This window comes from Pristiophorus japonicus, chromosome 13, assembly GCF_044704955.1.
Source record: "Pristiophorus japonicus isolate sPriJap1 chromosome 13, sPriJap1.hap1, whole genome shotgun sequence".
Lineage (NCBI taxonomy): Eukaryota > Metazoa > Chordata > Chondrichthyes > Pristiophoridae > Pristiophorus > Pristiophorus japonicus.
The window spans coordinates 5440097-5454948 of NC_091989.1; the positions used below are offsets into that span (position 1 = coordinate 5440097).

Genomic DNA, 14852 nt, shown 5'->3' on the forward strand with positions numbered 1-14852 from the left:
GATCTGATTATTGGTTGTGCTCAGCGTTTGGAGAATTAACCATTCTGTGGTGTGCTCTGCCCTCTACTGCACATTGACAGGAACTACAGAGACTAGGCTTTCTTTCTGACAACATTAAACGCTTCCCACATATAATCATCTCCAACTTTCCCGCTAAGCCGCGCGGCGGTCTGGAGGTCCCGCGCCGGCTGCTCACCAGTTTTCTAATGTAAATAACAGCGCATGCACGAGAAACTGAATGCGCCGCGCAGCCAGTTACCGGCAACATTGCTTTTCGCGTGTGAGGAAAATTGCAAAGTCTGCTGTGAGAATTTGAGATTGGGAACAGTTGCGAAGCGCACACACCTAAACTCCGAACTTGCAATCTGTCAATAAATCCGTTTGACAGACGCACACAGGTGAAGGAACAGGGGCTCGGACAGAGATTTGGGAGATTTGCCCCACTCCTGCCCAGTGAATGTCCGCCAAATTCTTACCCCTGGTAATAGCAGGAGCGTAAGGCCAGCTTTTACCAGCGTAAGATTTTAAGCAAAATAGAAAAATAAAACGTTATCACTCATTTATATATAAAAAACTCTGTCCACTAAGGTAAGTTTATTTTTAGCCCGCTTAAAACATAGTAAAATAAACTCCAAAAAATAAATTGTTTGCATACAATATTTAATTTAATTGCATTTTAACTCATTTTAAATATGTCACGTGTTTATTTTAACTTATTTTCAGTGTTTTGGGGCATTCCCATTCATACTGATGGCAGCTCCGTACAGACAGAATCACCATAAGTATGAATGGGGATCCCTCTACTCTGATAGGTTGGGCCGGCCCACATGATCCCAGAGATCTGTTCGAACCCCGTACGCTCCTGGGATACGCGGGCCCCCACTCCGGGACCACCGGGTACTTTCCGAGAAATGATTGGGGTCCTAGGCACCCGCCCACGGGGAACCTCCGACCCCAATTTCTGGGCCAATACTTTAACGAACGATTTCTAATTGCAAATAATGAGACTTTAGTAAGACATAATTATATTTTCCTGGGTGATAGCTCAGCAAAATAATTTTGCATTTAGTTGATACACGGGGAGAATGTAGTTCACTGCGATACCCAACGGAAGGCCCGCTCTCATTGTCTGCAGCTCACGGTGCAATTTAACATCTTTGCGCGGATTTCCACAGATCGATCGAAGGAATGATGGGCTCAATTGTGGCCACCATTCTGCATTGTGCTTTTGGCTTATGCAGCTTTTTTTTTGGAGCAGACAATAATCTGCAAGTTTGGCCAAAGTTTCTGCGCCATTCTAAAGTAAGTACGTCCGATTTTTTTTAGTTCCCGATTTTTTTTACGTCACTGGGGGCGGAACCTGCCGGGTGTGCCATTTCTGGCCATTTAAGCGAGTTTGGCTAAGTACGATTTTTTTTCTAAAACGGTGCACTGCACGCTCGTGAAAAACCTTCCCGACACTTAAGGAAATTGGCGCAGAGAAGATGGCAGTGTTCAGCTGAACACAGGGCAGGCAGGTGGGTCATTTCGGCCCAGGATAGGTACGGGCCGGCCCACTGCCATCCCAGGCAGCAAGAACCCCGCACCAGCTCACACCTATCACGGGCCGAAAGGACCCGCACTGGCCAGCTGCCTATCCCGGGCCACAAGAACCCCATTCTGGCCCGCTGCCTATCCCGGGCTGCAAGAACCCCACTCTGGCCCGCTGCCTATCCCGGGCCGAAAGGACCCCGCACTGGCCAGCTGCCTCTCCCGGGCCGAAAGGACCCGCATGGCCCACTGCCTATCCCGGGCCGCAAGAACCCCACTCTGGCCCGCTGCCTATCCTGGGCCGCAAGGACCCCACTCTGGCCCGCTGCCTATCCTGGGCCGCAAGGACCCCACTCTGGCCCGCTGCCTATCCCGGGCCGAAAGGACCCCACTCTGGCCCGCTGCCTATCCCGGGCCGCAAGGACCCCACTCTGGCCTGCTGCCTATCCCGGGCCGCAAGGACCCCACTCTGGCCCGCTGCCTATCCCGGGCCGCAAGGACCCCACTCTGGCCCGCTGCCTATCCCGGGCCGCAAGGACCCCACTCTGGCCCGCTGCCTATCCCGGGCCGCAAGGACCCCACTCTGGCCCGCTGCCTATCCCGGGCCGCAAGGACCCCACTCTGGCCTGCTGCCTATCCCGGGCCGCAAGGACCCCACTCTGGCCAGCTGCCTATCCCGGGCCGCAAGGACCCCACTCTGGCCCGCTGCCTATCCCGGGCCGCAAGGACCCCACTCTGGCCCGCTGCCTATCCCGGGCCGCAAGGACCCCACTCTGGCCTGCTGCCTATCCCGGGCCGCAAGGACCCCACTCTGGCCCGCTGCCTATCCCGGGCCGCAAGGACCCCACTCTGGCCCGCTGCCTATCCCGGGCCGCAAGGACCCCACTCTGGCCTGCTGCCTATCCCGGGCCAGGAAGCAGCAGCTTCAGTTCCCAGCCCAGCCTCGGCCCTTTTTCACTTTCTAATCTCAGCCCTTCTGAGCATCCCTCGTTACCCGAGCAACACCAGTTTTTGGCGCATGCATAAAGCTCTGCCCACAAAGCTTAAGGTCAATCTGCAACGCTCCAAATTCAAAGTTAATGCCGGCGAAAACATTGGGCCTCTAAAAAAAATAGTACATACCTCTTCAATTGCACCAAAAATCATCCACGTGGGAAAACTGAGCCCTACATCTTAACTTTGGATCAGTTATCCCTCCCTGGTTCAGGAGGTATTGACTATTCCAGCGCACTCCTGGCCGGCCTCCCACATTCTACCCTGTGTAAACTCACGGTGATCCAAAACTCGGCTGCCCCGTGTCCTAACTCACACCGAGTCCCGCTCACCCATCACCCCCTGTGCTCACTGCCCCGTGTCCTAACTCGCACCGAGTCCCGCTCACCCATCACCCCCTGTGCTCACTGCCCCGTGTCCTAACTCGCACCCAGTCCCGCTCACCCATCACCCCCTGTGCTCGCTGCCCCGTGTCCTAACTCGCACCGAGTCCCGTTCACCCATCACCCCCTGTGCTCGCTGCCCCGTGTCCTAACTCGCACCGAGTCCCGCTCACCCATCACCCCCTGTGCTCACTGCCCCGTGTCCTAACTCGCACCCAGTCCCGCTCACCCATCACCTCCTGTGCTCGCTGACCCGTGTCCTAACTCGCACCGAGTCCCGTTCACCCATCACCCCCTGTGCTCACTGCCCCGTGTCCTAACTCGCACCCAGTCCCGCTCACCCATCACCCCCTGTGCTCACTGCCCCGTGTCCTAACTCGCACCCAGTCCCGCTCACCCATCATCCCCTGTGCTCACTGACCTACATTGGCTCCCAGTTAAGCAACGCCTCAATTTCAAAATTCTCATCCTGTTTCCAAATCCCTCCATGGCCTCGCCCCTCCCTATCTCTGTAATCACCTCCAGCCCCGCAACTCCCCGAGATGTCTGCGCTCCTCTAATTCTGGCCTCTTGAGCATCCCTGATTATAGTCGCTCCACCATTGGTGGCCGTGCCTTCTGTTGCCTGGGCCCCAAGCTCTGGAACTCCCTCCCTAAACCTCTCCGCCTCGCTATCTTCCTTTGAGACGCTCCTTAAAACTACCTCTTTGACCAAGCTTGCCCCAATATCTCCTTACGAGGATTTATAACGCGCCTGTGAAGCGCCTTGGGACGTTTTACTACATTAAAGGCGCTATATAAATACACGTTATCAAAATAGTGCCATGGGATATTTTATGTCCATCCAAGGAGGCAGACGGGGCCTCGGTTTAACGTCTCATCCGTAAGACGGCACCTCCGACAGTGCAGCACTCCCTCAGCACTGCCCCTCCGACAGTGCGGCACTCCCTCAGCACTGTCCCTCCGACAGTGCGGCGCTCCCTCAGCACTGCCCATCCGACAGTGCGGCACTCCCTCAGCACTGCCCATCCGACAGTGCGGCACTCCCTCAGCACTGCCCCTCCAACAGTGCGGCACTCCCTCAGCACTGTCCCTCCGACAGTGCAGCACTCCCTCAGTACTGCCTCTCCGACAGTGCGGCACTCCCTCAGCACTGCCCCTCCGACAGTGCGGCACTCCCTCAGCACTGCCCATCCGACAGTGCGGCACTCCCTCAGCACTGCCCCTCCGACAGTGCGGCACTCCCTCAGCACTGCCCATCCGACAGTGCGGCGCTCCCTCAGCACTGCCCATCCGACAGTGCGGCACTCCCTCAGCACTGCACTGGGAGTGTCAGCCTAGATTTATGTGCTCAAGTCTCTGGAGTGTGACTTGAACCCACGACCTTCTGACCCCTGTCTGCTCTCTCAGGTGGACGTAAAAGATCCCATGGCACTATTTCAAAGAAGAGCAGGGGAGTTATCCCCGGTGTCCTGGGGCCAATATTTATCCCTCAATCAACATCACTAAAACAGATTATCTGGTCATTATCACATTGCTGTTTGTGGGAGCTTGCTGTGCACAAATTGGCTGCTGCGTTTCCTACATTACAACAGTGACTACACTTCAAGAAATACTTCATTGGCTGTAAAGCGCTTTGGGACGTCCGGTGGTCGTGAAAGGCGCTATATAAATATATCGGAAATATATCGGCCGTTCCTTCATCGTCGCTGGGTCACAATCCTGGAACTCCCTCCCTAACAGCACTGTGGGAGCACCTTCACCACACGGACTGCAGCGGTTCAAGAAGGCGGCTCACCACCACCTTCTCAAGGGGCAATTAGGGATGGGCAATAAATGCCAGCCTTGCCAGCAACGCCCACATCCCGGAACAAATAATAATTTTTTTTTAAATTCCCTGCAGTATCATCAGAAAGGATTGTGGGGGTAACAGAAGGATAAATAACGGAGACAGTGTGTGGTGTCTGAGTGAGCTGAGATTAACGGGTGGGATGTTGGGTCTGAAAGCTGTCGGCTGTACGACGTGCGCTGAACATCACCATATATAACACAGCTTGGCCATTGCTGGTCTATAGTTTCCAGTATCTAACACTCGTTCTATCAGTGTCTGAGGGTTTATACAATTCTCCCCCCTGGTGTGCTAAGTATCACATGCCATTTTTACATTGTCAATAAAAACCCCACCACAAATACTGGAAATGATATATGTTGGAGATATATTAGACACACAACTATCCAAACACACAAGATATGTTTTGAGACATGTCCGTCATACTTTAGTTAACTTTAGTTTAGTCTCAGCCATGGCTCAGTGGGCAGCACTCTCGCCTCTGGGTCAGAAGGTTGTGGGTTCAAGTCCCACTCCAGGGACCTGAGCACAAATCGAGACTGATACTCCCAGTGCAGTGCTGAGGGAGTGCTGCACTGTCGGAGGCGCCGTCTTCCGGATGAGACATTAAACCGAGGCCCCGTCTGCTCTCTCAGGTGGACGTAAAAGGTCCCATGGCACTAGACTGAGTAGATCGAGAGAAACTGTTCCCATTGGTGGAAGGGTCGGGAACCAGAGGACACAGATTTAAGGCGATTGGCAGAAGAACCAAAGGCGACATGAGGGAAAATGTTTTCACGCAGCGAGTGGTTAGGATCTGGAATGCGCTGCCTGAGAGGGTGGTGGAGGCAGACTCAATCGTGGCTTTCAAAAGGGAATTGGATAAGTACCTGAAGGGAATAAAAATCAGAGCTACGGGGAAAGGGCGGGGGAATACGCAAATTGGCTGCCGCGTTTCACACATTACAACAGTGACTGCACTTCAGAAAATGCTTCATTGGTTGGGACGTCCTGTGGTCGTGAAAGGCGCTATATAAATGTAAGTCTTTCTTAAGATGTCACATTGCATATAAAACACCAACAAATCACAACACAAGGATAAGTAGTCATCAGCCTGCAGTGCATCTTGGGATGTGGCCTCAGGGTGTGCCTATTCACAGCAATTAGACTTTGTAAAAGGAAATAGAAGTTGACCCTCCCTTATCTGGAACCCTCGGGACCTGGCCTGTTCTGGATAAGGGATGTTTCCGGACGAGGGGTGGTCACGTTAAATTGGATGGTACAGGTACTGAGCAAGGGGATATTGGGGCTGGCTGGCTTGGGGCTAGGAGTGCAGCAGAGAGATCATGGCCGGAGGGGGGGAGGGGGGGGGCGTTGGGGGCGGTGGATCGCGGGGTCAGGCCAGCGATTGCGGGAGTCGGCAGCGAGGAAGGACTTCAATTTGTTCATGTTGGAGTTCTGCGCGTGCGCCACCCGGTGGCCGGAAGTGGTTCTGGACGAGGGGTGGTTCCAGATAAGGGAGTTCTGGATAAGGGAGTTCTGGATAAGGGAGGTTCAAGCTGTACCATGCATTTTTGTAGCACCTTATCACATCTTCAGGCGCCCTAAACTGCTTTACGTCCAACAGCTTGCTTTGGAAGTTTCAGCCAGTGTTGATATATGGGCAAATGCAGCTGCAGATTTGCAGAGAGCAAGCTCCCACAAACAGCCAATGAACGAATGCGCAGCTGGTCACCTGGTGATGGCTGAGGGAGGAATGTTAGCCAAGACTGTTACAGAGACTTTGGCAGCAGAACCGCAATTGTGAGTACACGGTGCACCGCTCTGTCCTCATAAACCGGGCTTACCTCCAACTGAGTGCGAGCAAGACCATGGGAGATCTGCCAGTCTCAAATAACAACAACTTATATCTCTGTAGCGCCTTTAACATAGTAAAATGTCCCAAGATGCTTCACAGGAGTGTTATAAGACAAAAAAACATTCGACACTGAGTCACATAGGAAGAAATTAGAGTAAGTGCTCGGTCTAAGAGGTGGGTTTTAAGAAGCATCTTAAAGGAGGAGAGAGAGGTAGAGAGGCGGAGAGGTTTAGGGAGGGAGTTCCAGAGCTTTGGGGCCCAGGCAACAGAAGGCACGGCCACCGATGGTGGAGCGATTATAATCAGGGATGGTCAGGAGGGCAGAATTAGAGGAGCGCAGACATCACAGGGGGGTTCTAGGTCTGGAGGAGGTTACAGAGATGGGGAGGGGGTGAGGGCCATGGAGGGATTTTAAAACAAGGATGAGAATTTTGAAATCGAGGCATGGTTGAACCGGGAGCGAATGTAGGTTAGCGAGCACAGGGGGTGATGGGTGAGTGGGACACGGTGCGAGTTAGGACACGGGTCAGCGAGCACAGGGGGTGATGGGTGAGCGGAACTCGGTGCGAGTTAGGATACGGGTCAGCGAGCACAGGGGGTGATGGGTGAGCGGGACTCGGTGCGAGTTAGGATACGGGTCAGCGAGCACAGGGGGTGATGGGTGAACAGGACTCGGTGCGGGTTAGGACATGGGGCAGCCGAGTTTTGGATCACCTCTAGTTTACGTAGGGTAGAACATGGGAGGCCAGCTAGGATTGCGTTGGAATAGTCATGTCTTGAGGTAACAGGCACGGATAAATACAAAATACAGGTCAAGCGGGTGAAAGAGCACCCTTTCAGTAAAACTTGTGTTGTGTCCAAAACAAGAGCTGTCCATCCCCTTTCAGACCCATTTTCCATTATTGTGCAGGTTATGACGTTACCAAGAAATTCCCCTCCAAGCTGGTAAAGAACACGTTACATCACAGTGACACTGCGTTACTCCCAGCTAAAATAAAAAGGTTCAAAATATGCTGCTGAAAAGGGGGTGGGCGTGTTGAGCCTAACAATGCTTGGTTCTCAGGGATATATGTGTTGGTGATAAACACAGAGCTGTATGTTAGACCGCGATTAAACAAGAACTATGGATGCGAAATCCGCTGGTTTGCGCCACCGGGTTGTGCCGGAGAGGGGCCGCTAACGGGCCGCTGAGCTCCTACCGACGCAGCATCGCGCAGTCCCCGCCTCCCGAATACGTCAGTGGAGCGATGGGGGCGGGGCCAAGAGCTAGCGCTGCGCCCACTAGCCCCACCCACGTGGTGACATCATCGAGCGGGCCATGCCCCCTGGGCGCGGCGGCGGCAAAATAGAATCGGATCGCGGGCTGTACCGACAGGCGCTGTTCCCGACGGGGAAATCAGTCGGTACGCCGCCGATCCTGGGGGCGGTGTCCTCCGGAGAGCGAGGAAGTGGTGAAATTGAATTTATTTAACTTCTATTTATTTATGGCAGCAGTGGGGAAGTGTGGATGTTGGTCAGTGAAATCTTCAAACGTTTGTTTTCTCATCTTCGGGTGCCAGGATGCCGAACTCCTCACGGAAAAACATCGAGTGGGCCTCCTGCGCTATTGCTCCGTTAGCGCCCGAGGAGGAGCGTGGGACGCGTCCTTCAGTGCTTCACTCTCCTCTCGGGGCGATACAACCGAATATCCCACTTTGAGGCGGTAGACATCGCCCGGCGCTAACGTTAGCGGGCAGCCGGTGTCACCGCCTCAATGGGAGCGACACACAATTTCCACCCCGATAGTTGGACGTATTCATATCGTTTTTTTTAACAAATTTCATCCCAAATTGGGACCAGGGGCAGTTTTAGACATAAGAACATAAGAATTAGGAACAGGAGTAGGCCATCTAGCCCCTCGAGCCTGCTCCGCCATTCAACAAGATCATGGCTGATCTGGCCGTGGACTCAGCTCCACTTACCCGCCCGCTCCCCATAACCCTTAATTCCCTTATTGGTTAAAAATCTATCTATCTGTGACTTGAATACATTCAATGAGCTAGCCTCAACTGCTTCCTTGGGCAGAGAATTCCACAGATTCACAACCCTCTGGGAGAAGAAATTCCTTCTCAACTCGGTTTTAAATTGGCTCCCCCGTATTTTGAGGCTGTGCCCCCTAGTTCTAGTCTCCCCGACCAGTGGAAACAACCTCTCTGCCTCTATCTTGTCGATCCCTTTCATTATTTTAAATGTTTCTATAAGATCACCCCTCATCCTTCTGAACTCCAACGAGTAAAAACCCAGTCTACTCAATCTATCATCATAAGGTAACCCCCTCATCTCCAGAATCAGCCTAGTGAATCGTCTCTGTACCCCCTCCAAAACATCTCACGTTGTCTCCTCTCTCCTCTCCTCGGGTATTGTTGGCCGAATCACGATATCTGGGCTCAGAAGCTGAGGACGGCTGTCTGATCCGATGACAGAGAAATCCCGACACTTGAGCTGGAAAGCACAATGTGAAAGGTTTGATGGGAGATTTTGGAGGGAAAGGAAAGATCATTTCTTCGCAATGTTCACACTGAGCTCTCGATTCCCTTGCAGGTTCTACATCGAGAGCATTGCCTACCTGAAGGATAACGCCACCATCGAGCTTTTCTTCCTCAATGCCAAGTCCTGCATCTACAAGGTAAGAGCATGCCCCAGCACAAACAGTCCGCGGCAATTGCTGCCGGGACGCTGAACCGAGCGAGGGGAAGGGCAATACCGGGCGGGGCCGCGGAGCTTGCGCAGGGTACTGGGGAGGGCACCCAGCGGTTGGGTGACCAACACCCAGCTCGGGCCGAGAGCAGGTGGACTGAGGGAGGTAGGGGAATCCAGGCGAGAGAGAGGGAGTGGCAGGGTTTTGAGGACTGGGAAGGATTGAGTCAGAGTAAGAGATGAGGCAGTGAGGCTTGATTTCCGCAGTGAGGACGAGCACATCAGGTGGCTTATTTGGCGCTAACGCGAAGAATGGGAAGCACAAAAGAGCAGCACCATTGTACTAATCGCAGAATAGTCGGTAATACATTTTACCCTGACACCATGCCATTGTCTGGTTTGCCTCATCAACTTGCGGTGGTAATAGACAGCACCAGGAGGAATTCCTTCTCTCAGAGAGTTGTAAATCTGTGGAATTCTCTGTTCCAGAGAGCTGTGGAGGCTGGGACATTGAATATATTTAAGGCGGAGATAGACAGATTTTTGAGCGATTAAGGGAGTAAAGGCTTATGGGGAGCGGGCGGGGAAGTGGAGCTGAGTCCATGATCAGATCAGAAATGATCTTATTGAATGGCGGAGCAGGCTCGAGGGGCCGAATGGCCGACTCCTGCTCCTATTTCTTATGTTCCCGTTAAGCTGCGTGTGGGCCTAGAGGTCCTGCACAGCCTGCTCACCGGCTTTACAATGGTATCGAACCTTGGTTAGACCACACGTGGAGTGCTGCGCACAGTTCTGGTCGCCATATTATAAAAAGGATATCGAGGCACTGGAGAGGGTGCAGAGAAGATTTACAAGGATGATACCAGAAATGTGAGGGTATACGTATCAGGAAAGGATGAACAGGCTGGGTCTCCTTTTTTTTCTTGAATCAAGAAGGCTGAGGGGTGACCTAATAGAGGTCATTAAAATGATGAAAGGTTTTGATAGAGTGGGTACAGAGAGAATGTTTCCACTTGTGGAGAAGAGCATAACTAGAGGCCATCAATATAAGATCGTCACCAAGAAACCCAATGGGGAATTCAGGAGAAACTTCTTTACCCAGAGAGGGGTGAGAATGTGGAACTCGCTGCCACAGGGAGGGGTTGAGGCGAATAGTATCGATGTATTTAAGGGGAGACTGGACAAGCCAATGGGGGAGAAGGGAATAGAGGGTTATGCTGATAGATTTAGATGGGGAAAGACGGGAGGAGGCTCGAGTGGAGCATAAACGCCGGCATGGACTGGTTGGGCCCAATGGCCTGTTTCTGGGCCGTATATCCCGTGTAATAACCATGCGTGTGTGACACAGCTGGCCAAAATACGCCGAGAGCCACTATCAAATAAACACCCAGCCAAAATAAAATTAACCATCCCAACAAAGTTCACAACGCACAGCATTTTCACGTTTAAAATGATACCTTGGGGTGATTTGAAGACAGTAATCTAATCTTGTGGGTTTGGATGGAGATTTCGGAGATCTGAACTCCTGGATTAGATTACTGCCTGGTAATCACTGCCAGGTATCCATTGTTCTCTGTCCCTCGCTGCTCAAGCTGCAGGAGCAATGTGAGTGAGCAAATTAAAGAGGCATGTTCGAAAATGAGGCTGCAAGCCAATCGCTCCCCCTCCCCCTCCCCCTCCCCCTCCCCCACGAAGTTAACCTTTTCCAAGAAAGCAAAGGTTTACAATCTATATTAACAACTTGGAAGAAGGGACTGAGTGTAACGTAGCCAAGTTTGCTGACGATACTAAGATGGGAGGAAATGCAATGTGTGAGGAGGACACAAAAAACCTGTAAAAGGACAAAGACAGGCTAAGTGAGTGGGCAAAAATTTGGCAGATGGAGTATAATGTTGGAAAGTGTGAGGTCATGCACTTTGGCAGAAAAAACTCAAAGAGCAAGTTATTATTTAAATGGAGAAAAATTGCTGCAGTACAGCAGGACCTGGGGGTACTTGTGCATGAAACACAAAAGGATAGTATGCAGGTACAGCAAGTGATCAGGAAGGCCAATGGAATCTTGGCCTTTATTGCAAAGGGGATGGAGTATAAAAGCAGGGAAGTCTTGCTACAGTTATACAGGGTATTGGTGAGGCCACACCTGGAGTACTGCGTGCAGTTTTGGTTTCCATACTTAAGAAAGGATATACTTGCTTTGGAGGCAGTTCAGAGAAGGTTCACTTGGTTGATTCCGGGGATGAGGGGGTTGACTTATGAGGAAAGGTTGAGTAGGTTGGGTCTCTACTCATTGGAATTCAGAAGAATGAGAGGTGATCTTATCGAAACGTGTTAGATTATGAGGGGGCTTGACAAGGTGGATGCAGAGAGGATGTTTCCAGTGATGGTGGAGACTAGAACTTGAGGGCATAATCTTAGAATAAGGGGCCGCCCATTTAAAACTGAGATGAGGAGAAATTTCTTCTCTCAGAGGGTTGTAAATCTGTGGAATTCGCTGCCTCAGAGAGCTGTGGAGGCTGGGTCATTGAATAAATTTAAAGACAGAGATAGACAGTTTTTTAACCGATAAGGGAATAAGGGGTTACGGGGAGCGGACAGGGAAGTGGAGCTGAGTCCATGATGGGATCAGTCATGATCGTATTAAACAGCGGTGCAGGCTCGAGGGGTGTGGCCTACTCCTGCTCCTATTTCTTATGTTTGTGTGATGTGAGGAAAGCAGCAATATACACAGTGGCTCAGAGCATGGGACAGGGTCCCGGGAAAAAGAAAAAGAAAGACTTGCATTTATATAGCGCTTTTCACTACCTCAGGACGTCTCAAAGCGCTTTACAGCCAATGAAGTACTTTTGAAGTGTAGTCACTGTTGTAATGTGGGAAACGCGGCAGCCAATTTGCGCACAGCAAGCTCCCACAAACAGCAATGTGATAATGACCAGATAATCTGGTTTAGTGATGTTGATTGAGGGATAAATATTTCCCCCAGGACACCGGAGATAACTCCCCTGCTCTTCTTCGAAATAGTGGCCGTGGGATCTTTTACATCCACCTGAGAGAGCAGACGGGGCCTCGGTTTAATGTCTCATCCGAAAGACGGCACCTCCGACAGTGCAGCACTCCCTCAGTATTGCCCCTCCGACGGTGCAGCATTCCCTCAGTACTGCCCCTCCAACACTCAGTACTGCCCGTCCGACAGTGCAGCGCTCCCTCAGTACTGACCCTGCGACAGTGCAGCACTCCCTCAGCACTGCCTCTCCGACAGTGCGGCGCTCCCTCAGTACTGCCCCTCCGACAGCGCGGTGCTCCCTCAGTACTGCCCGTCCGACAGTGCAGCGCTCCCTCAGTACTGACCCTGCGACAGTGCAGCACTCCCTCAGCACTGCCCCTCCGACAGTGCGGCGCTCCCTCAGTACTGCCCCTCCGACAGTGCGGTGCTCCCTCAGTACTGCCCCTCCAACAGTGCAGCACTCCCTCAGCACTGCCCCTCCGACAGTGCATCGCTCCCTCAGTACTGCCCCTCCGACAGTGCAGCTATCCCTCAGTAATGCCCCTCCGCCAGTGCAGCGCTCCCTCAGCACTGCCCCTCTGACAGTGCAGCTCTCCCTCAGCACTGCCCCTCCGACAGTGCAGCGCTCCCTCAGTACTGCCCCTCCGACAGTGCAGCTATCCCTCAGTACTGCCCCTCCGCCAGTGCAGCACTCCCTCAGCACTGCCCCTCTGACAGTGCAGCGCTCCCTCAGTACTGCCCCTCCGACAGTGCAGCTATCCCTCAGTACTGCCCCTCCGCCAGTGCAGCACTCCCTCAGTACTGCCCCTCCGCCAGTGCAGCACTCCCTCAGCACTGCCCCTCTGACAGTGCAGCACTCCCTCAGCACTGCACTGGGAGTGTCAGCCTAGATTTTTGTGCCCAAGTCTCTGGAGTGGGACATGAACCCACGACCTTCTGACACAGAGATGAGACTACTGCCCACTGAGCCCCGGCTGACACGTAAACATCGAGCACAACACACAGTTACACTTGACAAGCCCGAACGACACTGCTGCTGAAATAAAATGCTACCTTTATTCATTTCTGTTCCCTGTGCAGCGAGAAGGAAGGGAATTATTTGAGTTGACCGAGTGCGAGTGTAACTCAATGTTAAGCGTTGAGCTGCAACACTCCAGACATTGTCATTTACTGTGTGACAAACACCTTCAGTTCTTCCTGAAGACATTCATTCGCGCTGAGGTACAGTTCCACAGGGCAGGCGTTGGCGGACTCCGGGATCCATGCCCACCGACACACCGGCAGGCCGACTGCTGCTGTGACTGATACCCGCTCGGTTAACCTAGCCCAGGCCCACTCTGGGGACCTCCCTGTGGTGCGTGCTGATTCGCCGGCTCGGTCGTGCAGTGCGTGCTGATTTGCCGGCTCGGTCGAGCAGTGCGTGCTGATTTGCCGGCTCGGTCGTGCAGTGCGTGCTGATTCGCCGGCTCAGTCGTGCAGTGCGTGCTGATTTGCCGGCTCGGTCGTGCAGTGCGTGCTGATTCGCCGGCTCGGTCGAGCAGTGCGTGCTGATTCGCCGGCTCGGTCGTGCAGTGCGTGCTGATTTGCCGGCTCGGTCGTGCAGTGCGTGCTGATTCGCCGGCTCGGTCGAGCAGTGCGTGCTGATTCGCCGGCTCGGTCGTGCAGTGCGTGCTGATTCGCCGGCTCGGTCGTGCAGTGCGTGCTGATTCGCCGGCTCGGTCGAGCAGTGCGTGCTGATTCGCCGGCTCGGTCGTGCAGTGCGTGCTGATTTGCCGGCTCAGTCGTGCAGTGCGTGCTGATTCGCCGGCTCGGTCGAGCAGTGCGTGCTGATTCGCCGGCTCGGTCGTGCAGTGCGTGCTGATTCGCCGGCTCGGTCGTGCAGTGCGTGCTGATTCGCCGGCTCGGTCGTGCAGTGCGTGCTGATTCGCCGGCTCGGTCGTGCAGTGCGTGCTGATTCGCCGACTCGGTCGTGCAGTGCGTGCTGATTCGCCGGCTCGGTCGTGCAGTGCGTGCTGATTCGCCGGCTCGGTCGTGCAGTGCGTGCTGATTCGCCGGCAGTCATCCAGTTGGCCAGTGCCGCCATCTTTTCGATGAGGCGTTAAACCGAGGCTCCGTCTGCTCTCTCAGGCGGGATGTAATGGAAGGTGTCCTGGGGCCAATATTTATCCCTCAATCAACATCACTAAAGCAGATTGGAGTCGAGATTCAGCTGCAGCAGAAAGCTGGCACACCTATGTGTTTTTAACTGGTGCTCACCGCTGGAACTCCTGGCACTGTGAGTAGATCCATTTTTAGGACTTTGGCATTGCCAGCGCTGCCAACATCCCCAGCATTGAAGCACTGACCACACTCGATCAGCTCCGCTGGGCAGGCCACATTGTCCGCATGCCAGTCACGAGACTCCCAAAGCAAGCGCTCTACTCGGAACTCCTTCACGGCAAACGAGCCAAAGGTGGGCAGAGGAAACGTTACAGGGACACTCTCAAAGCCTCCCTGGTAAAGTGCAACATCCCCACCGACACCTGGGAGTCCCTGGCCAAAGACTGCCCTAGGTGGAGGAATTGCATCCGGGAGGGCGCTGAGC

General features: G+C 53.4%; 1 protein-coding gene across 4 annotated transcripts in view; it reads left to right on the forward strand.

The window, feature by feature from the left end:
• Positions 1-14852, forward strand: part of frmd4a (FERM domain containing 4A) — an 810443-nt gene that overhangs the window by 611280 nt on the left and 184311 nt on the right. For all 4 annotated transcript variants that reach the window (XM_070897082.1, XM_070897085.1, XM_070897084.1 and 1 more), the window contains one exon: positions 9172-9256. In XM_070897082.1, coding sequence (XP_070753183.1) covers positions 9172-9256 — 85 coding nt within the window. The remainder of the gene's footprint in view (positions 1-9171; positions 9257-14852) is intronic.